At 44.1% G+C, this 24,356-nt stretch overlaps 1 protein-coding gene across 7 annotated transcripts in view; it reads left to right on the top strand.

The window, feature by feature from the left end:
- Atp8a1 (ATPase phospholipid transporting 8A1) overlaps window positions 1-24,356 on the top strand; it is a 228,809-nt gene that overhangs the window by 186,699 nt on the left and 17,754 nt on the right. For all 7 annotated transcript variants that reach the window (XM_028882277.2, XM_028882275.2, XM_028882276.2 and 4 more), the window contains 4 exons: window positions 1,861-1,939; window positions 5,918-5,979; window positions 11,401-11,457; window positions 12,582-12,689. In XM_028882277.2, coding sequence (XP_028738110.1) covers window positions 1,861-1,939; window positions 5,918-5,979; window positions 11,401-11,457; window positions 12,582-12,689 — 306 coding nt within the window. The remainder of the gene's footprint in view (window positions 1-1,860; window positions 1,940-5,917; window positions 5,980-11,400; window positions 11,458-12,581; window positions 12,690-24,356) is intronic.

Raw genomic sequence — 24,356 nt, 5'->3', positions numbered from 1 at the left:
GAAAAGCTACAGTCCGGGTGTATGCCGTGGTCGTGAGCTCCTGTTTTACTATAAAAAGTCATCTGGGAGCCAAGTGCAGGCTGCTACACTGGCAATAATTCTCAGCAAACCTAGTGAGCTTTATCAAGCTCAGGTCCAGGTCCTTGCCTTCCATAGTTTGGGCTCTGTGGTGCTGTCTCAGATGTTAGCTTCCAGCCACAAACATGACCGTGCCCCCCTTGAATGAAAGCATGTCTCGATCCTCCCAGGATTACCCAGTCATCCCTGAGAAGCTACATCCTCTCATGCCCTGTCACACATGACAATTATGGGCACAGTTTTATGGTCAGGAAAAGAAGAAAATAGGTAGCATGCAATGTTGACATAAGAGTAACTTTTTCCATCTATCTTTTATCGTTGAAAACTATACGTCATTGTCTGTAGAGCCCGGTCATTTAGAAAACTCCAGATCAACTCAATTGAGCTACACAAGTCCCATATCTCTTTGAGTATGTATTTAGCTTATATATTCAGCTTACCATCTATTTCTCTAGGGGGTTATAGATTTCTAGCAAACGATTTCAGCCAAAACTGTTCGATTGCATTCCACCTAAGTGTTTTAAAATTCGGGAACAAACGGTTACAAAATGCATAGTTGTCTACACAGCGGTTGCCGAGGGTCCCAAGTGTGGAGACATTGTCCCCTTGAATGATGAGGCTTACATTTGTTATGGTAAAAGGGGTCGGAGGCTCTGAGGTCATGACAGGGGTTAAAGGATTAGCGTGTGACAATAAGTGTCGGGCGGGGGGATGGAAAAGTAGAACTAATTTTTCCTGCACCCACCTGTGCTTCCTGTCAAATAAAAACGTGTGGTAATGGCCGAGTGAGGAGAAGCAGCAAAGGTTAATGAGTAACACAAGTTCAAATGTGTAAAGTATTGGAGCGTAAATTGGATCATACCGTCCAGCGTGGCTGGGTGAACTCACAAAGGAGATTGAGATCACAGTGGAAAATTTTGGGAGGCAGGCAACTTAATTTCTGTTGTTTGAACAGCTTAGAACTATTAATACACGCCAATTGTATTTAACATTACGCTTTGTTTGCAAGAAGCCATTTTAAATGATGAAGCTACAGCTGCTCGGGGGCCCATAAAGAGTCTAAGCAGTTTTCTATAACTTAATCTCTCACATTCTGTTACAAGTCCCGATGATGTCTGCTCTCCTGTTTGTAATACACAAGACGTAAAAAGTAATGGCTGTTAAGTGGCTGTGGTGATTGTCTGAGACTTGGTATTGACAGATGTTAAACAATTGTAAAAGCCTTTGATAAATTCAGACATAGTCAGAATACTTTATTTTAATGAATACATAATCTAAATGTTAGACTTTGTGCTTTTTTTTTTACACTTTATGCAAGACAGAGAAAGCAGCTTTATATATTTGTACCACCGAAGCAATATAGAGTAGTGAGATGGGGGGGGGGGGTGGATTTCCCAGTCATAGTCTTTTAAAAGTCTATTCTTCTAGAGTTATGAAAAAAAATCCCAGTGTAAGAAATTCTAGGATCTGCATTTGTTATAAGATTTTTTTTCCCCTTTGGTGGGCAGAAATTTAAACTTTTGATAGTGGAATTTTTTTTTTTTTTTTTAAGTAGGAAAAAAAATTTCAAGTGAAGCTGAAAAAACATCTTGAGAAACATAAAAATAAATAAATGACCCATGAACGTCTACGGCAGAGAGTGTCTGTCAGTTCTATTAATTCACAGTGGTGGCCCCGGCAGAAACACGTTCTGTGCATCCAGCCCATAGATAAAAAGGAAGGGCAGAGGTCACAGCACGAGTTTATCGCGAATGGTTCTCATGGATTCCTGTTTCCCCTCAGGTTTTCTGGGTTCATTGTCTGAATGGCCTCTTCCACTCCGTTATTCTCTTTTGGTTCCCACTCAAAGCCCTTCAGTATGGTAAGTAGAGAGGGTATGAATGCAAAGAGGTGCTGTCTCGCCCCTTCGGCAAAGGACCTCATTGTCGATGTGTGTTCTAAGTCATGGCGGTGTTCCCTGCCGTGGCGTTTTCCTTCCTCGAAAATACTGTGCATCCAAAAGTTGTGCACACAGTCGAGATGTTTATTATTCCTTTAGAAGTCAAGTGATTTAATCTATGCAAAGCTCTTCTTTTTTACCCCTCATGCTTCCCAAACTTGCAAACTTCAGGTCTTCCCGCCGCCTTTACAAGACGATGCTGTGAAGATCGTAAGTGCTAGTGTCTTACGTCATCTGTTTCTCGGACTCTACGGCTTATAGAGAGCACTTTAAATTCAGCCTGATCCGTTGGGCTGGCATTTTCAGGTGAACTTGAGCTGACATTTTTAATGTGTCTCCCCCCTCTTCGTCTTGGAGTGCGCACTCTTTTTTCTCGGCTGGTTTCAAGGGAATGATTTTATTCCATCAGTTTTGAAAGAGAGGATCATGGTGTACTTCCTCTGCCCATAAAAATGATGAAGTGGCTACTCTAGGGAGGAAGGGTGTCTGTCAAGCCTAGCCTGGTGCTTGGAGTCCCAGGGCAGACCTCTTCCCTGGGGTGCTAAGGAAGCGCTGGCTCTTCAGTACTGTGCTCCCAGGCTGCAAGAACATAAACGTTGGCGCGTTCTCCGCTCAAGTCGCTGTGAGTCCCTCCTAAGGACAGGCATCCATCCGTCCCCACCGGCTGTGAACTCGTGGTTGTTCGCATAACACACCACACTTGCTGTTCTTGCCCCTTTAACGGGGCCTTCCAGAAGGACCTTGAAAACACATAAGCCAAACCGAGTATCTCAAGGCTTATCATACTTGTAACAAAATCCTCCACCTCCGGAGTCCTGTGTGTTCTTCCCCAGAGAGGCTGTGAACAGAGAGGCTCCTCTCTCCCTCCGATCACCCCTGTGCCGCTGCTGTGGCGCCCAGTCCCCCTCGTCACCCTTACGTCCGCACACAGCTGGCCTAACCTGGTGTGAGGTTTGGGCCTTTAGACATCGTCTTTCTCCCCTAAGCCTCAGCATGCTGAGGAGTGAGGACCTGATGCTCAGGACGGTGCCTGCCTTCCCACGGGTACCCAGTCAGCTGCGGCTGGATGACTGTGGCTCACAGCGTGAATGTGTAAGTGTTCCAGAGAAACACTTGGTGGTGGACTCCTGCCTAAGCCGAAGTTTTAATCTCCTTTGTTCATTACTCAGGAAATTGTAACGGTAAACACTTCTCAGGGTCAAGACCATGGAGAAGAGTTTGTTTTCTTATTGGGGTATAATTAAGTTACTGCAACATTTACCATTTCAAAATACACCGTTCAGTGGTTTTTAGTGTCTACATTGAACTATGCGCATGTCACCATCATATAATGCCATAATGTTTTTAGCACCCCCAGAAAGAAATCCTGCGTCTATTAGCAGTCACTCCCAGATGCCTCCTAGACTCCTCATAGCCCTTCGGAACTACTCATTTTTCTATCTCTGTGAACTTGCCTATTGTGAACATGTCAGATAAGTGGAATTATGTCCATAAGCTTGGCTTTTCCAGGTTGTAGTATCGATCAGTACTTCATTCCCTTTTCTGGTTAAATAATATTCCACTGTATAGATATACCATTCCTTACCCAGTAATCAGCTGATGTACATTATGTTGTTTCTGCTTTTTTGAAGCAGTCAAATACTGAAGTCCAGGGTACAGTTCAAGATATCCTGACCTTAATGAAATTCACCACATAAAGTTAATTTTCAAAATGTAAAAATCAACATAAGAATTAAAAGCAAGATACTGCCAATCCATGAAACTACTATTTCAACATTCTAAACTAGAAAAGGGAAATTTAGTGTCAAAAATAAGCCAAGCCAAACAGCATACAGTATACTTTAGACATGCCAGATCTCTGTGTTTTCCTGGGAAACAGTCCACATCAGCCGGCTTCAGCCCAGCCGTCCCCAGCAGCTGCTGCCTAGGGTAACCAAATCCAGACAAGTCTCAGAGGGCCCTTGGCTTCCTCCTCCAAGAATGAGTTATAGGTAGCACAGGCTTTGCGTTCCCAGTTTGATGATGGGGGCTCTGTAATTGTTTCGCCTCTTTCCCACTTTGGGATGAGTGCTAGGAGATCGGGAGACGTGTTTTGCTTTGAAAGGATGCAGGAACCAGAATCTGTAGAAGTCCATACAATATAAAACGTAATCATCATTCTTAGCGGAACAGTTCCAAGAGTTGTCTGTGGATCTCTTTTAAAATTCAAGAGCGTTGGGAAGCCTGTGAGGTCAAAATTTTGAGTGGTTATCAATTTTTGTAATAGTCAGTTTTTGTCTTTTTCAGTTATGATACAAACCCGGTATGGGATAAGACATCTGGTGCTTGGGTGAAAACAATGGCGGTGAGGTAGTGTGGGTCCGCGAACTCTTGCTGCTGTATACCCAGTGTCACTTAAGGCTGCCCTTGAAGACACTGTAGACCACTGCTCTGATTAACCCTTGATCATTGGTGTGTCGAGATAAAGTTCTGAGGGACAGACTGGGCAGGCATAAAAACACGTCTGTTATTGTCCCAGAGCTCAGTGACTTGCATTGTGGGAAAGGTTGTTCTCTTCATGAGCTGAGCCACTGGCTTCCATGGGATTACAGTCTTGCATGATGCCATGGGATCCATGGATTTTAATGTAACCAAGCACACAGAGTTTACTAGTGGAGTTTCATATTACATGCTGGCAACTAACCTTTAAAAAACAAAACCAAAACATAGATCTCTACCTCCTGGGGGAGGGGGGGAGGGGGAAGCAGCTTGTTGAGTTTTGATGTAGTATAAAAGAATTATTGGAAAAGATTACCAAAATAAACACAGACACACCCATCATAACTCCATGTGTATCTCTACAAATCCATATTTCTCTGAAATATTGTAACCAAAGCAACATGTGAGAACCCAGCTGCATTCTGTTAAATTCTGGACATTAAGGAGATTAATGTAAAATAATGCCAATTTTCTCACTCATTTTTGTTTAGGAAAATAGCTATTTTTCATAAAATGTGTTTATATGACTTTGTACTGGGTTTATTACTGTTATTTTTAGATAAAATACAGATTTTTTTTAATGTTCTGTTTTAATTTCTAATTTGGTAAGTACTGATAGCTATAAAGCATGTATGCAGAAGCTCCTGAGGATATGCAATCATTTCTGAGTGAATCCAAAGACCAGGAATGAAAGCCAATAATTTAACAGAGCCAGCCAAGTGTCTTTGCCTCGCCCCAGACAGCACATGTCACTTGTGTGAACGTGAAAACCACGCAGAGTGGGGAGCCTCATGCTCCCCATGATGGAGCTGAGTTCCCCGGGAATTGAGTATCGATATTTTCAACCAGTAATAGCATCTCTTGGTTAGTTGCTGTTCCTTCATCTACAATTATTTTTTGTTACTCAATCGTAGAATAACAAAGGACTTTAAATATGCCCAGAAGTCCAGCCTCAAAGCATCACGTGCCTGGGATCAAGTTGGTGCTCCCTTGTGTCCCAGCATGGTTTTTCACAGATCCCTCTTGGTTCCATGTTAATAGCTTTATTGAGAAGGGTCCTTGTGACTCTCACTGATGCTGCCAACCTTCTGTCTCTGCACTGAGACATCATTCTGTCCATTCCCAGAACTTTAAGCTTTCCAAATGATTAAGAGTTCAACATTTTTGTGTATTTTTTTTTTATTTTCACTTTGTGGAGTCAAAGAATTGGTTAGCAAGTCGGATTTCTCATTTGGTATTTAATTTGTGGCCCATCTGTAGCAACTTTGTGAGGAATAACAGCCTGGTCTCAAAGATACACTTCATTTCTAACCCCACCGAGCGCCTCTAGGTCCTTCTTGTGTTCAAAATGACGAAGTTGCTTTCTTGTTTTTGGACCTTCCTTCATTTTCTTCCTCACAAGCCTGTCTTCTTTTCTTGCAGGCACAGTATTTGGAAATGGGAAAACCTCAGATTACCTGCTTCTGGGAAATTTCGTTTATACTGTGAGTTCAGCCCCTTTGCATGTTTTTGTCTAAACCACTGTCTCTTACCTTTGCTGCTTTCCTTTCAGACTTAAATGTGTGCGGGGTGGGCTTCAGGGTCACTTAGAGTTTCCTTTAAAAGTGAAATTAAGGCATTTGGAGTGTTAAGAGCTTCCTACATAAGGTTTTGTTGGGTTTCTTTTGTGTATTTGGTTTTTGTTGTTGTTTGTTCTGTTTTGAGATAGGACTTCACTGTGTAGCCCAGGCTGGCCTTTAGCTCAAAGTCCTCCTACCTCAGCCTCCCAAGTGCCAAGAATGATTGTCAGGCACGTGTACCACCATACCTGCTCTTGTAAGTGTGATTTGGATTCACTGGCTTTAAAATATTTCTGCTTCTTTGATTTTCGGTATTCCCTCTTTACTCTTACTAGCTGTTCCCCTGTTTTTTCTTCATTTTTAACTTTCTCCTCAAATTTATCTCACTGCCATCGCTAATATATAGTATAGTATAGTATAGTATAGTATAGAGTAGTGTAGTATAGTATGTATAGTATAGTGTAGAAGAGAAGAGAAAAGAGTAGAGTATATATATTTGGCTTCTGAAATGTTACCAAGCATCATCAAAGTATCCATGGGTGTGTAACCAGTGATTTCTTTAGAGGCTTATGCTAACTAACATTAGAGTACTCTGAGGCTGGAAAAAATGGCTCAATGGTTAAGAGCACTGGCTGCTGCTGAGGACTTGGGTTCAGTTCCCAGCACCACATGATGACTCACAGCCATCTGTAACTCCAGTTCTGGGGGTTTTAGACTCTCTTCTGGCCTTGGCAGACACCAGGCACACAAGTGGTGCACACACATACATGCAAGCAAATAGTCAAACACATTTGATATGTTTTTAATGAGAGTGATCCACAGGCTTCTGTAATGTTTTTTCCCACAGCTTCCAAAGAGCCACCAAGTTCTTCCCACTGCCTCTAAGATGCCAGGAAACACTCAGACCATTTTTTCTACTAAAACTCAAGAGGTCTCTGGAATGCTAATGCCCATAGTTACACAGTTGAATCCATTACACAGACATTCCAACCTGAGTTCTGCATTCTGTAACCAGCCCTCTCTCTATTCCTTGTGTCCCTCACTCACTCACTCACTCACTCACTCACCCTTCAGCCTCTGTACGGAGAAAGTGTGGCCAACCAGCCATTGGTGTGGCTGGCTCTGTGATAATGGTGCTCAAATGTCATTTTGAGCCTGAAAGTATAACTCAGGCAGTTCAGGCCCCAGCACTGAAAACTAAAGTATACACATCTCAAGTGTTGGAATAACTGAATGATGAGAAGTTAAGTTCATGTGTGTGCTGACTTGTTTGAACTCTCAACTCCACACAATTTAGAAGAGAATCTTCGTGGGAAATTGTCTAGATCCAGTTGGCCTATGAGGCAAGAAGACCCTCTGTTGAATATGATAAGCAGCATTTCATGGTTTGGGCTTTGCATTATATAAAAATAAAGAATTCTAGCCGAGTACTAAGCAAGCACACACAGAGGTGTGCATTAATTCTATCTCTCTGACTGTGGATATGATGCGTGAAGGTCCTGCCTTGATTTCCCTGTAATGATGACTAGAACCTGAAACCGGAAGCCAGCTCCAATCAAATGACTCTATATGCCTTTCTTTGGGGTGTTTTATCACAGCAACAGAAGTGATACTCAGGTAGCCAGAGGGGTTGAGGTTTGGGAAAATCTTGGATTTCTTTCCTGGTGTCTTCCCATTGAAGGAGTAAAAGAAAAGCACAGCCATATTTGAGAAGATTGTATGTATACTTAACTAGGTAGGTGGGAAAAAACCCACAGATTATATTATGGCTGTCTCTTGAGGACACACTAAAGTCCTCAAGAAATTTTATGTAGCTTAAGCTAACTACTATTCATGAATACAAGTTTGATGTCTGCAGATATTAATCATGATTTACCACCAATTATCCTGATGAGAAAATACAACTGTAACCCTAGACCTTAACTTTTCAACCTGCTCAAAAATGTCGAAGCATGTACTATCTTCAAAACCTGAAAGCAGAAGTGGACACTATGGGCATTGGTAATCACCGGGATTCGGCAGAAAATACTTTTTCGGTGATATGAATTAATCCTAAGGCCCAGAGTTTCCTTGACTCACAAGGTTTCAGTTTTTTACCCGTAGTTATAGATAGATCGCAATGATATGAGTGTTGGTCTAAGTGTTCCACATTCCGTGTTTTAATCAAAAACAACCTTGTGAGGAAGAGGTGCTCCTTGGTTTTTCATCACTGCGGACAAATATCTGCACAAAATAACCAAAGAGAAAATTTATTTGCTCACAGTGTCGAAGGTGTCAATCCATCATGGTGGGAAGATGGATGACTGATCTCGGTTGTCAACACACTTGGGAAGAGGAAATCTCAAGTGGGGAATGAATTGCCTCCATCAAATTGGTCCGTAGACATGCTGTGGGGCATTCTCTTGATTGCTAATTGATGTGGGTGGTGCCATCTCTGGACACATGGACTTGGGCTGCATAAGACAAGTAGTTGAATGTGAGCCTAAGAGAAGTCTCTCTGGTCTTTGCTTCAGTTCCTGCCTACAGGTGCTTGACTTGAGTTCCTGCTCTGATTTTACTCCATGATAGACTGTAACCTTTCCTCCCCAGGTTGTTGTTTGTCAGGGTGTTTATCACAGCAACAGAAAACAAATTGGTACCAGAAGTGGGGTCTTGATCTCACAGGCCTTACCATGTTGGTTGTGGAGAGCATTGTAGAGCTTCAGGCTGGAAATGGCCTTGAGTGCTCCGAGCTTAATGGGCTACTCTGTGAGAGCTTGAAAGAGAAAACGACAGACACTGAAGCCTGACTTAGGAAGTTACAGAGAGAAGTTTGAGAGTCCCTCAAAGACTCTTGGGGCCACTAGTATAATATTTTCAATTTCAGAGCTGCAGTTTCTGGTCAGCTGAGGCTGAAGAATCAGCTGCGATTAACAAGAGGACCAGCAGCACAGAAGCAAAATCTTTGCTTCGCTAGGACAAACAAAAGATTGATGCTGGTCAGCGGGGGCTGGAAAACTGCCGCAGTGATTAACAAGACACCATCATCATTGGGGTGAAATCTTTTGGGGAGTGTTTCTTCAAGGCCTGTGCACAGTGTGGAACCAGTGCTGCACACCAACTGGCTGGAAAACTCCACAAATAGCATGTGAGGGTCTCCCAGGTGGTTGTGGTTTTGAAGGCCTGACGGGTCATGAAGAGCAGCCAAGGCTTGGCCTTGTGTGAGAGGACTAGGTCTCCCTGAAGAGAGGCCAGCAGAAGCCAGTGTTCAAGACACAGCCTCAGTTACAGTGGAGACCCCGGGATTGAAGGGGTCATGGGGAGAAACTGAGGCTGAGCACGGGGAAAAGCCATTGGTGAAACTATAGCTTCAGTTTCAGTCAAAAACCCAGGATATTGGAGACACCAGGACTCTCAGATGACTGCCACAGAAAACCGGAACAGGGAGTTATGGTAGAATGGAGAGGCTCACACTGTGACAGTCAGAGAGAGAGAGAGAGAGAGAGAGAGAGAGAGAGAGAGAGAGAGAGAGAGAGAGAGAGTTTCCACCCTTTTCTCCATCGGGCCCTCACCTTGCAGGATGGCACTTCCCACTACCAGAGTGAGTTTTCCTTTAGACAGTGCTTTCTGGAAATGCCCTCACAGACAACCCCAGCGTGGACTACTAGTCTCCCATGTGCTTCTCAGTCCACTCATGTTGACGATCAAGATTAGTCCTACAGGAGGTACGCCTTAACAGCTCCAGTTTCAGGACGAAGGAGCTGAACGTACTGATGAGTGATCTTAGCCCATTCATTAACCAAATCGGCTTATAATCTGACACCAAGGCAGGTGTATCGAACCACAGCAGTGTTCATATGAGAGACCCAGAGCTGTGGTGATATTTTATGTGTGCCCTAATCAAGTTTATCAGAGGATCAAAGGAAAAAGCCAGCCACTATCGTAAACATAGGGGTCAGATAATGGTAGCACACGCCTTTAATCCCATCACTTGGGAGGCAGGGCTCCGGTCTGGATCTCTGTGAGTTCAAGGCCACACTGGGAACAGAGGCAGGCTTGGTGGTACACACCTTTAATCCCAGCAGTAACCATAAAGGTCTGGAGGTCTGTATAGTCAGACAGGAAGTGACAGAGCTGGGCAGGAAGAGGAAGTGATGTAAGTAGGTAGAAAGAGGACATGAGTTGGCAGAACAGACAGGCATATAGGCATGGGTACACAGGAAGTAGGTCTCTCTTTGGCTGAGGATCTCCGGGTGGTCAGAACGTGGCTGGCTTCCTTCTGCTTTTCTGATCTCTTGGTTTTAACCCCAATATCTGGCTCTGGGTTTTGCTTTGTTTTGTTTTGTTTATTAATAAGACCATTTAGCACTTCGTCTTACACAGAGTAGTCAAGGTAGCTTTTGTTTCCTCATTTCGGAATTACCCATTGCCTTCATCAGGGTTTCATCACTGCTATGATGAAACACCATGACGTAAAGCAACTTGGGGAAGAGAGGGTTTATTTCACTTACTCATGTACATCACTGTTCATCAGAGGAAGTCAGGACAGGAACTCAAACAGGGCAGGAACCTGGAGGTAAGAGCTGATGCAGAGGCCATGGAGGAGTGCTGCTTACTGGCTTGCTCTCCAAGGCTTGCTCAGCCTGCTTTGTTATAGAACCCAGGACCACCAAGCCCAGGAGTAGTCCCACCCACAACAGACTGATCCTTTCCACGTCAATCACTTATTAAGAAAATGCCCTACAGGCTTCCCTATAGCCTGATTTTATGGAGACATTTTGTCAGTTGAGGGTCCCTCCTCTCAGATGACTTCAGCTTGTGTCAGGTTGACCTAACACTAGCCAGGACAGCCATTTAATCACCACAAATGGTGTGTGTTCCAAGAAGTGGCTCCTACTCTCATCTCCTACATTTGCAGAATTACACATACATAAAGTTCCAGAGCAAAGACTTAGATCCCTAAACATGTAGTTTTTTTACTTCTATAATGTTTATCTTTAAAAATCCAAGAAGTAAGCTTTTAGTGAAAAAAGATTCCATTGAAGGAAGCTTGAAACTCCAAATTAACATTAAGCACGTGCTATTCATGAATTGTCCAGAGTAGAGATAGCAGGGCCCTCGGTGGCCCTCCTCGAGGGACCCTGAGGCTGTGGGTGTGAGCAGAGGCAGGAGAGGGCAGCAGGAGCCGTGCCGATGGCCGCTGTTACGCTGACCTACTGAGTGCCAGCCACCTGCTCCGTGAGTTTGATGAGCTGGTCTAATTCAGACCTGTTTGTTCTTTGGAAGGTCTCTCCGTTACTTGATAGATCATGATACCCACCACACCATATTACGAGACAAAGTAACACTTTCCCTTTCTGCTTTTAGTTTGTAGTGATCACTGTGTGTTTGAAAGCGGGACTGGAAACCTCCTATTGGACGTGGGTAAGGAAATCTCTAATCACAGGCCTATTCATAACAAAGCCTGCAGTTAGTGACTGGGGAACCTTGGGTATGGGAGGAGGGGAACTGGGGATTATGGGTTGAAAACACTGAGTTAAATGAGTTTCTTACTGAGGCCGCTCAGGCTTTGAAGTCAGTATTGCACACTCTTACCACCTCCCAAAGATGGAGACTTTCGGGTTAGTAATGTCACAGGACTGGTGTTCCATAGGAAACCTGTCAGATAATAATTCTGGAGAATTATTAACAATGAAACTAGTGAGAGGTAGCAAGCTTTTTTACCAGAGTAACCTTGGATCGACAGCCCCCAAATAAGGAAACAGAGACTTACTATTAATTATGAAAGCTTGGTCTTTAGCTTAGGCTTGTTTACAATTACCTCTTATAACTTAATTAACCCATATTTTTTAAATCTACATTCTGACACATGGCTCGGTTACCTCTCCTCAGGATGACCCTTTCTACTTGTTCCAAGGCTGCTGCTGGTGAATCCTACCTACATTCCTCCTCCTCAGTCTCCTTCTCCCAGGAAATCCCACCTATCCTCTCCTGCCTAGCTATTGACGGCCATTCCACTCTTTATTAAACCAAACGGAAGGCACCTTGGCAAAGACACGTCTTCCGAGTGTACAAAAGTATTATCCCGCAACAGGGAGAGATCTGTCCTCAGAAACTTACACATGCACAGTCTGTATAAAACACATTCCACTTTCAACACGTTAGTGTTGCAGGCTGTCCACTTCCAGGTAAAGAGACTCACTAAAGAAAACAGACTTATAGTTGGATGCTCAAGGGGGGAATTGGAATGAGAAATTTGGATCTGACACCCTGTGACCTCTATATAATTCTCTCTCGTGTGTCTAACATCTTTGAGAAAGAACATGCAGGGCAAAGATAAAGGAGAGTGGAAGATGGCCATGGATAAAAAAAATGTCAGCGTAGGAAACAGTGAAGGAGATTACAGAATGAGTGTGTACAATTGTAGCACAAATCCAGGAAGTGGCGTTTTTCTGAATTCAGTACAGACAAGGAGAGAGCCTGTGACTGAGTAACGTTCGTGGCTTGACTGGTTGGGAGTGTCTTGACACAGCTTTCCTTCCTCACAGTTCAGCCACATTGCCATCTGGGGCAGCATCGCGCTCTGGGTGGTGTTCTTCGGAATCTACTCATCTCTGTGGCCCGCCGTTCCCATGGCTCCTGATATGTCTGGAGAGGTAATGTATGCTAATGACTCATGACCCAGCAGACCCTTAGAAGCGGGTATCCATTAATGAGCCTTCATCCTCCTCAGCACGACTTCCCATTCCGTGGGTCTCTCTCCATCTGCCTTTGACCACCCTCAAATGCCACAGGTGGGAGAGATAAATCTCCAACCAGTATTTTAAACTTCAACATTTAACTTAAATCTGACTTATCCTTTCATAAACATAACTGGAGCGATAAAATATGGTTGTAGGGAACTTGAGTCTTGTCATGAATACCCATATCATCTAGAAGATGCCATTTTAAGAATTAGACCATAAATCCACAAGCGCGCTTGGGATAAGAGGCTTAGGGAAGTGGTACGGCACCTTCTTTGGGACAATCTGTCATTTCTTCTGTTGTCTCTTATTCCAAAAAGAAGTCAGCCGTCCCTAGAGTAAATGCACTTTTCAAGTTGTCTTAATGACATGAGTTGGACTCTCGTTTTGAAGGAATTGAGGCACGTGACATCTCAGCCTTATCATACTCCATTTTCAATTCTGTCTTTCAGTTTCTTGTTACACTGGGAAGAATTGAGTTATTAGGTGTTCATAGGGGAGTGTCAAAAGATCCCTTCCCTGCAGAAAGAGGGTCCAGCAGTAGGAGGGTTTATGATTTCAATTGCAGGAAATTTGACATAAAATGTATAAAAGAAAATGTGGAAAACATTTCGGGATTTCCTGTGACCTCACAGTAACTTGCAAATCAAGGTAATGTGAGCCCTGTTGCGGGCTGTTGTTTGGCCACAGTCACGGGAAGCCTGTCCAGTGGCTTGCATGTTTTCCCTGCCCGTAAGTCTGCTTGAGTACCCTTCACTTTTGACAGTCTGGTTTATAGATCATTTTCATGAAATTTGATCTGACAGCACCCTGCTTTTTATAAATTAACAGAACGCAGACACTTTTTCCAAAAAAAAAAAAATGTGGTTAAATTTATTAGAGAGAGGCATTATCTACTATTACAGGAAGACCAGATGCGTCGACAAACCCACTCGCCTCTCCGCCACACGTGGAGGCATCTTGTGAAACACACCCACTGTGAAGCCTAGAAAATTTGCAGAATGTGTTTTAAGGAGAGCAGAGAGAAAGCTGTCAATGCACCTCCTCTTTGCCTTGGTTCCTAAGTCTTATGTGACAACATATGTCTCCAATCTCTGGTGATGCCGTGGGGGAAACCCAGTTCTGCTGTGTCCCTGGATTGCGATGTCTGCCTGAGCCTGCTTTTCCCCAAGGTCAATTCTAACGGAACCTTTCGCTGCCCATTAAGTCCACTTCATTTACCTTATTTCTCCGTGTTTATTTTATCTTCAAAATAAGTACCACAGAAGATGTTGAGACCCCGATCATTTAAGTAACTCTGGCTAGCGGGTCTGATGACAAGAACTGAGTTTCTGACCACCTACTTCTAGGACAAGTGTAAAGTATGGTTGGCTCCTAGCCAACCAAATATAATTCTGCCCCTGCCTGTAGAATTCCTGGTATTACCCAAACACAGACCTTAATATTGTCTCTTGAGATGCACGGCCGAGCTGTGTTTAATTCAAAGTGAAATGAATGTCAGTACTCCATCATGTTTTTGTTTCCTTCATGCATGGTGGGAACTGCTAATGGGAGTTCTGTTTCTTCCTACTTCATGACTACCACAACTTTGAGTCAAGTATTTACATAGCTGCAGCTTCGTTGAGAATAGAAGGACCGAATTAGTTCAGCTGCAGGCTGTGCTAGCCTGTCCAAAACATGTCGGCTTCGCCCATCCAAAGGAAAAGCTCGATCCTTCAGCCTTCTGCTGCACTTGGGTGCTCGGCGCAGATTTTGATGTGTGTGTACATGAGTGTCTGTGTGTTCAAATGAACCTCCTCTCCAGCTAAGGGTTTGACAGAAATGTCACTCCTGTTGTCAAACATGGGTGGCGTCCTTCTGCTTCTTGAGCAGGAGGGTAACAGGAACCCCTGTTTGTAATATTTCCTGATAAGCACAGTCACTGGGTCTATTAAACCTCAAATCACTTCGGAAAGAAGTGATTTCTCTTGTGTGTAAAATTTTACAATCCTAAAATTCTGTATTTCAATCAAGACTACATACAGACTATAGATAGATAGATAGATAGATAGATAGATAGATAGATAGATAGATAGATAGATAGATAGATATAGATATAGATATAGATATGACGTTTTCATGCTTGTGCCAATGTTTTATATCTATAACAAAGCTGTGCGGAATTGGCTGGTCATCTCACGGTGTATTTATTCATCTAACATTTGTAACAAAATCATGGCAGCATATAAAGAACAGTACACTAGTACCTAGCAGTTGACTAGGTAGTCAACACTGGCTGGCTTGACGTGTGCTATATAATAATGCACACAGTAAAACACCACCCAGAGCAATGCCCAGAATGTGGGGATAGTTCACCTGACACCGTGTGTGTGAACTTCCCGTCACCACCAAGAGCAAGGTCACTGGTGTCTGATACGGAGACTCTACATGCCCTCCCATCCTGTCTTTCCCTGTCTCGACAGTACTTCCTTCCAAGACTCAATTTTGTAGGTAGGTGTCTTAGTTAGGGCTTCTGTTGCCATGAAGAGACAACATGAACATGGAAAACATTTATTTGGGTGGCATGCAGTTTTAGAGGTTAAGTCCATCATCATGGCAGGACATGGCGCCACCGTACAGGCAGACATGGTGCTGGAGCAGTAGTTGAACAGGCAACAGGAAGTGGTCTGTCTTACTGGGCATGGCTTGAGCATATATGAGCCCTCAAAGCCCACCCCCACACTGACACACTTCCTCCGACAAAGCCACACCTCCTATTAGTGCCACTCCCTTTGGGGGCCATTTTCCTTCGAACCACCACAGTGAGTGTGGTTTTGGTTGACGAAAAATTGAATCTAAGTAGTCTCCAAGGTGACAGAACAGAAAATTGTATGGGCAGGCTTTGGAAGCTGAGGCACTCTGTGGTCTTAAAGGGACAGTGGCTGAAAAGAAGCGCTACTCCAAAAGGTAGCCAAGATCTGGGAAACACCATGGTACCAGTGACCAGTCACCAGTGCTGCTGAACATGAATTCCCCCTCAGGTACTTCTCCAGGGACTGTGTGCATAGGCAGTTAGTCTAACAAACATCTACTGGGATTCCTCTGTGTCAGCCACTGTTCTAGGCACTGGATTCAGGAAGGACAGAAACCAGGCCCTCCTGCAGCTGTCTTCTCCAGTCGGAGGAGACTAGACAACAGATAAATCAGTGAAATGTACATGGGTAGAGAGAAGTGCAGGAGGCATGGGTACCATGTGCCAGGTTTCCCACAGAACCCTGGGGCTTTTGCTCATGGTCAGATGAGAAGCCAGTGGAGGGGTCTGCAGGTCTCCTGATCTCACTGGAACTTTGCACAAGGCTCTGACTATCATGAACCTCCACAAGGTTGTTGCAGGGAACCAGGTGAGCAATAGTGGTCTCTTGGACCAGGAGGGCAGCAGTACAGAGAAGAGGTGAGATTCGGAGAGCTTGAAGCTCTAAGTGGTGGGATTTGAAGGTAGGTGGAATATTGACTGGGAAAGGGAGCTTCAAGGCTGATTCTACTGTTTGCTGTCAATAAAATAAGAGCTCGTTGGACATTGACTCCCTGCTCTCCATCACAACTCGTTTTAGTAGCCGATTTAAAGATGGATTAGCTGGGGAGTTCATTCTGACCTCCCGTAGGAAGTGGTAAGGAGCAGGCTTACAGCAATGATGCATCTCTGGTCCTAGATGCTTGGGTAGGACACCGCGAGTCTGCAAGGATGCTCCTTCCTGGTGGGTGTCTCGTGGATTTTCATAGGAGAGGAAACCCGTTGTCTGGTGTCCTATAGTGCTGCTTTGCCCAGGCACTGATGCCACTAAGGCTCGTTTACAGGGCCACGGCAATGAGTCCAAACGCTGCCGCCATCTTTGTTTCTGTGTTTCATCCACTCATACGGGGCAGGGTTGTCCCAGGGCCCTGTGGTCAACATTAAATGAGCACCAACTTAAACTTCTGCTGTGTGTACTGCAAACGGAAGAAAAACAGTAGGGTAGAAGTTGCAGAGAGGTAGATTTCAGCTCAGATAACTCTTTTTTCCGTTTGAGGTGGACAGATCAGGATGCTGGTCTTGCCAACATCTTGCTCGGGTGGTGGTGACCAGTTCAGTCACTAGCAACACTGAAGCAGCAACTTATCCATCCCACACCTCCATGATGCCTTCTCCCTCTCTCTCTCTCTCTCTCTCTCTCTCTCTCTCTCTCACACACACACACACACACACACACACACACACACACACACACACACACACACACCATGGCGTCTATGGCCTCTCAAGTGGAACAAGTTGAAAGGGCTCGGATTCTTGCTCCAGCTCACAGGTCCTCGGGGTGTGAGTTACATAAGTCAGGTGACTTACAGATACAGGTCCATGCTGCCAAATGCAGCCCCCGTAGGCACTCACATGTGGTTCTGGATTTTGTAGTCAGCCCCACCTGTGGTTTTGGTTCTTCTCTACAGCCCCATCAGAAGACATAGCCGTTTTTCACAGCCTGTGGAAGGGAAACCCCTTGCTCACTGAGAGTGGAAGGAAAGAGCGTCAATACTTATTATGCACCCAGAGTGTTCTCCACGCAGCTCATTTCCTGGCAGGCACGGCTTGTGTTCGTTAGATCCATGTTGTCGTAAGCCGAGAAATAGCCAACGACTAGCTAGTGACCCGGAAAACGCAACCCCAGATCTTTCACGTCAAATCCCACTGGTTTCTTCTGAGGTGCTGAGGAATTCTGTATCTTCTCTTTGGTGCCCATTGTCGTTCCTACCCCCAGGTAGCAGCTCTTCCTTTTCACCTTGTAGCCTTCTTCCTGCATTTGTTTGTCCCGTTACTTCCCGGCTTGCCAAGAACCCTCATTGGCTTCCTTAGCCAACCAAGTATGAAACTGTTCTGATCTCTTTAAAAGTGCCCAGAGTTCCAATCACACAGTTTCAGCACCCTCTCTCTTTAGCTCATGTGTAGAATCCCTCCCTTCACGTTCACCGTGCCAGGGGAGATGGCTCAGCCAGAAAGGACTTGCCAGATGCACGTAAGCACCTGAGTTCATTCCCAGGATCCAAAGATTTGTGCTTGCTTGCTTGCTTGCTTGCTTGCTTGCTTGCTTGCTTACTTGCTTGCTTGCTTGTTTGGTCTTTTAAAGGCCAGTGATGTAATGTAATCCTATGCTTGTAAACCCAGCACTGGAAATGAAAAAAGAAAACACACACACACACACACACACACACACACACACACACACACACACATCACTGGGGCTCATTGGCCAGTCAGCCTAACTTACTTAACTGAGCTCCAGGCCAAAGAGAGATCCTGTTTCAAAGAATCAAGGTGGACAATACCCAAAGAATAACACTGGAGGCTATCCTCTGCTCTCTCACATATACACACATAGGCACATATACATAAATACACACACACACACACACACACACACACACACACACACACACACACGAGAAATCCTGCCTTCATATCCTAGCCTTTGACCTGTTTTTAACAACAAAATTAGCTATTAATAATATCCATCTCGGTGCTGGAAAGGAAAAAAACTGTGAAATGTCATGTCATATGGTAAGAAAGTACATGCTCGTCACTGATCTACTGGGGCCCCATAGACTGACTGAGACACTCTAAGAAACCCTTATTGATGTTCACTCACCAAGGAGCCACAGCAACCGTTTGAAAGGGGCCTGGCATACACTTCACAGTCAGAGGGGTCCAGTCGTCTCCTCGAGGTTCTGAACATCTGAGCTGCACTTGGAACCCAGTCTCTTCCTGTCCCCACAGCCACCATGCCCTCAAATATCTGTCCCGTTGACATTTCTTCACCCAGCCTTTCTCCCAGCCTTATCAACTGTAGAAGCTTAACCTTCACTTAGTACCAGTGTCATAGATCAAAGCATTTTTGTGTATTTCTCTATGCTTGGTGAAGTGGCCAATGGTGTCTGCATGGAGCGTTCGATCACCAGCTGTCCTCAGCTGCCTTTGCCACTGTTTGGAGGGTTGTGTTACGCAGACCCATAGCTTGTTTTCCTGTGGCCTTTCGGAAGAATCATCCGTACATCAGAGTATGGCTCATCCTTCGCTGACCCCTCACTGGTGGTTCCTAGTCGGTGGGTAGGGTGTTCCCATGTGAAAACATCCCCTCACAGTTTTACACTGTCTCCAACACAGTCATTTGCATCCCTGCCCACAATGATGACCAAATGATAATGGTTAACTAGGAACCCGGTGCCCACAATTACTAAAATACTATTTTTAAAAAGAATGATGCTATTAGTGGGAGAAAGTGGATTCTATGAAGTTAGACAATTGGAGAGAAATATTTAAAAATAAAGAGAAAACAGCGGCAAGCTTGGCTGCAACTTTAAATATGTTACCGGTTTCCTCGCCTCTCACGAATATGGTTGTGATTTAAGAGGGTGACTTTTTTTTCTTCAGACCTGACTTGTGTTTTTTTTCACACCAGGACAACAGTTTATGGGGTAAGGTGGGCCCTGGGGAAAGCGCTGTGTCATATAAACATAGACCAGCCTGCTTTTCAGACTGGTCTCGATGACGGCACTGGGTATTTTTTGGAATTTCCAGAAGAAAATGTTTTAGTCAAAATGATTAGTAAACCAGATTTAAAAAAAAAAAAAAAATAGGAAAGTAGCTATATCAAACTCTATCAAGGGTCATTTCACGCCGGGATTAATACCAAAGGCTAGGCTGCAAAAAAGAAAAGAAAGAAAGAAAGAAAAGAAAAAAGAAAAACTTTTAAATTTATTATGGCTTTGCAGACACACACTGTAAAGTGCCCCCACCCCCACGCCATCTGTTTCTGCTCTCCCTGGCCTCGGGGACCTATAAAACTACTGAAGGAAATTGAAGTTCAGGAAAGAGCATGTGTTTTACAGAATCTCAGATCTCTTGATTGAGGTTGGTAAAGTCCGTCTGAAAAACAGTAAAAAATTTTGTTGAGCCCTTTGGTGTCAGCCCCTAGGAAAGACGTCCGTGAACTGCAGCACTGATAAGATTTTCCTAAACTGCGCTGTTGCCTATTTCCAACATCATAAATCATACTTCATATGAGGAATTTCCGGGTTAAACTAGTCCTTATCCATCTATCAGCTCTTAATTACCAGACAGCAATATAATAACTTATTGGTTGTAAGGCTAAGGCTCCTGAGGTGGAGCAGGGTTTTTTTTTTTTTAATCTGAGATTACTGTGTTAAGCCAAGTAGCCTAGAGGGAACCACTAGCCTAAACTCCATCAGTGAGCCAAGGACAATTGCCAACCCATCCAGTAAAACATGCCATTGATCACAGTCCCCATGCCCTTGACAGTAAGTAAGACAACCAGTGGGTTGCCACTTCCAAGCCCTTCTTGTTCAGAGAAGCATGTCTAGATATGCTAAAGCAGAAGAAGAAATGTAGACACACCCAGCAGCGTTCTGATTCAGGACCTCAGCACACACTTTGAAGTAGACACACTTTCCTTAGAGCCATGAAGAGATGTGACATTGCTTTTCGTAACCCCAGCATCTTTTCTTCCCATGCCGAGCAAGCGTTTAACTTAGTCCAGGCTCTGTCTTAAAAGAACTGGTCCTTGCCCATAGGTGGTCTCCTTGCTGATGATGCAGAAGTGACATCATAGCTGTGAGCCAGATGTGGTCTGCCCAGATACCTGAGAAAGAGCAGAGAGAGTACAGCATGTGATAGAGCTTTAGATAATCTTTAGAGCAGTTTCTCTGCATTCTTTTCTGACATAAGTGGCGGGGTTGGGGTGGGGGGCAGGTTCTTAATGTGTTACTTCTCTAAGTGATGAGTTGATGGCAGTCATTTTATAAAGTAGAACAAAATGAGAAGAAAAGAGTAACGGAACAGGGTAGAATGGATACTCAAGAAGTGTTATTTGAAGCTGGGGCAGTTAGAATGAAACTTAGATGCTTGTTGTATGAAAAAAGAGTATCTCAAGATCAAGGGAGAGCAGGTGTCTGTGTTCTAAGGTTGTGGTGGTTTGAATGAAAATGGCCCCCCCACAAAGGGAATGGCACTATTAGGAGGTGTGGCCTTGTTGGAGGAAGTGTGTCACTGTGGGGGGCGGGCTTTGTGGTCTCCTGTGCTCAAGATACCACTGAGTGTGTCAGCCCACTTCCTGTTGCCTGTGGGTCAAGATGTAAGAACTCTCGGATCCTTCTCTAATATCCTGTCTACCTGCACACTGCATTGCTTCCCTCCATGATGATAATGAACTAAACCTCTGAACTGTGAGAGAGCCGCCACGATTTAATGTTTTCCTTTGTAAGAGTTGCCGTGGTCCTGGTGTCTCTCCACAGCAATAGAAACCCTAACTAAGATAAAGGCCTTTCTATTTAGGTAGTAAGAATATTGAACATTGAGATAATGCACCCTTCCTTACACAATTTACCCAATAACAGCATAATAACACTTTCAATATGTATTTATCATAATAAAAATATTTTGTTACTAGCTTCATCCTCATTCTATGTTGTTTTTACATTTTTAAAATAGCACAATAAGGAGAACCAAAATAAAACAACAACTGTTCCTAATTACTTTCACTGCTCTGGGGACTGTAGTTCTAGAAAATGGCATTTCAGAGTCGCACCGTTCCTAGCCTTCGCTATGCCATGTAGGAGGCCTGCTGTTTCGTGGCACTTTCAGTATGCGTAGCTGGATAGCCAGGCTTTACTGTTTGGATGGAATTAACTCCTGATTGATCCGGTGCCAGCTAGTGCCTCCGTTTTCCTCCGAACATCTTCCTTGCCGATTTATTTTCACATCATCTACTCTGTGAGACATTGGAGATTTGGGAGTTTCTTGCACAGCACTCTGGCTTCCACACTGGGGATCTTAAGTGCTCGCCAGCCCCTCCCCACCTTAGGAATTCTCCACAGAAGAGAAGTAGAAATGCTGTGTGCTGGTGTCTACTCACAGGCTTTCTAAGATCTTTGTCTGTTTGTTTGTTTGTGGTTACCCTAGCAGCAAAGGAGTTGTTTGTTTGTTTGGTTGGTTGGTTGTTTGACTGGTTGGTTGGTTTTTTGTTTTTTTGGGGGGGCGGGGGTTGCTTGTTTGTTTGTTTGTTTGTTTTGTCTTGTCTTGTTTTTGTCTCTGAGTCATCCCGAGCGGCTGGAAATAATTGCAAACATATTTGGAATTTATCCAAAACACCCTTCTCCTTATTGTCTGGATGTTCTACCCTGCCTATTTTTATGGAGAACTTAATAATTCATCTTGCACGAGAGCCCAGTTCAGCTTAACTCCGCCAGAATTTGTGGAGTGCCTGTGTGCCAGGCTCTACAATGGCTCTTGGTAGATCCAGAGTTCACAACAGGTATGTTCCAGTGGGTGACAGAGAATCCCATGCAAGCTGCTAACGGTGTGGGCAGAGGAGGGAAGAAGCCCGTGGCCTTACTGCTGCAGAAGGTTGCTGAGCTCCACTGTTACCCTCAGTGTCCAGAGGATCCCCAGCAAAGCGGACAAGGAGAACGCCTCCGAAAACACGGGGCTTGGAATTGTTAAGGCACAGAGACCAGGGGAAGCTCGAACTGGCAGTTGAGGGTAAACCAGACCACAGATAGTTCCTTGCATGTCATTAGCACCATTTCTTTAAACCACAATAAGTGGCTTTGCCAATGGGTTACGCAGTATTCCAGAGAGTACCGGAAGTCACCAAAAGCAGATTTGGGTCAGAGAAAGAAAGCGAGAAATAAACGTTGGTATTTCCTAAGTCACGGAAGACCTGTTTTATATATCCTGTAATATAGTTGCCAATTTGTGAGCATTCATTTCACCTGAAATAAAGAGGCGTCAGAAGATATTTCTTGGTAATAGGTGCCAGAGCATCGAGCTGGCATTCTTTCCTGTCTTTAGATTTTCTCAGAAGGATGCTCTCAGCCAGACTCCCCAAATCAGCAGCCACTGGAACATCTCAGTGACGTCCACATCTCTAAATGGGAGTACGTGAGAGCTTGGCATTCCTTTTTTTGTTAAAGTGCAAGGTGGCACACTCTCCAGTGAGTGCCATCCTCTGAGACTCGTGAGCCACCCTGGTGCCTTGCATGCTGTCACATAAAGGTACCTTTGAGGATCTTCAGGTTTATAGCATAACTCCTCGATGTCTGACAGCTGTTGATTGTGGATATGTTTTACTATAAAAAAAAATAATATGGATGTTAAGTCATATATCTCAGCCTCCAAGGTAGCAAAGGATATTTTTGTGGCTCTGTTTTGATGAACCAGATCTTTCCAGCCACTGAGGTTGAGGGACTGAGAATGGGATCTGCAGCAGAAAAGCCCCTGTGGGGGACTGAGGTTGGGTGGGATGGGATTGAAATTGGACTATGGCCACACACAGTATACTTTTTCCAAAGAAATGTACAAGTGCTACTGAAGGCAGAAAAGGGAGAAGCCACATGGAGGGAGGAGCCAGCAAGTCTCATATGAGAAGAAATAAGAAATACCTGCCATTTGAAGCCAGCCAAGGAAATAGTTTGGGGGTTTTGTTGTTGTTTTAATGATTATTTCATGAAGATAATCAGCAGATGCATGGGGAGGAAGAGAGGAAAAGTAAACTCACAGCATACAGCCTAAAAAGAATGGTGGGAGCTGAGGGTTTGAGTTTTCCCCTCACCGTACAAACCCCTCTGGGTGCAGAAGGCTGAGCTTAGCCAGAAAGCACAGTTAACGTCTTGGGTCTGAATCAGCTGTTTTATAACCAAACCCTAAGAACAAAATAGGCTTTCTGAGAGAGTTTTCTCCAGCATGTCCCCTCCCTGCAAAAAGCCCTAAATCTTCAAAATACAAGGAAAAAAATGCAAGACTCCACTCACCACACCCAAGGAGTGTGTCTGTGTGAATGTGTGTGTATGTGTCTATGTGTCTATGTGAATGTGTCTATGTATATGAGTATGTGTATGTGAGCGTGTGTGTATGTGAATGTGTCTATGTATATGAGTGTGTGTGTGTGTGTGTGTGTGTGTGTGTGTGTGTGTGTCATGAAATTATGAATGAATACATTTAAAAGTTTTTTAAAGTCACAAGTTAGGGGCTGGAGAAAGCAACATTGGTTCCTCTTCTAGAGAACCTGGGCTTGATTCCCAGCACCCATGTGATGGATCACAAACATCTGTAACTACAGCTTCAGGAGATCTGATGCCCTCTTCTGGCCTCAGTAGGCACCTGCACACACACACATAACATATGCTCACATAGACTCACACACACATAAATAAAAATAATTTTTAAAAACCTATTTTTTAAAGAAAAAAAAATATGTCTTTTCTGAAATGACAGTCTAGCCTAAGAAAGCAACCCTCGGTGTGGAAAAGAACAAACCAAGAGACCTGACCAAAGTATGAAAGCATTATTATTTTCATCTTGAGTGCTTCTTACAACAGAGAAAATTGATGGTGTGTTGTTTTTAAAAAAAATAAAATTCTTAGTGAAAACTTCTTAAGAACTTAAGTAGCTTAAAAGCATAAAAAAAAAAAAAAAATGGGCGAGGGTTAGGACAAGCGGGAGCCCACATACACCGCTAATATTAGTCCCACTGATTTGCAGCCCGTAATCTTGACACT

The sequence above is a fragment of the Peromyscus leucopus genome, chromosome 10, assembly GCF_004664715.2.
Source record: "Peromyscus leucopus breed LL Stock chromosome 10, UCI_PerLeu_2.1, whole genome shotgun sequence".
In the NCBI taxonomy this organism is placed as follows: domain Eukaryota; kingdom Metazoa; phylum Chordata; class Mammalia; order Rodentia; family Cricetidae; genus Peromyscus; species Peromyscus leucopus.
The sequence above is the reverse complement of the archived record's forward strand: the minus strand, read 5'-3'. Positions and strand labels throughout refer to the sequence as shown.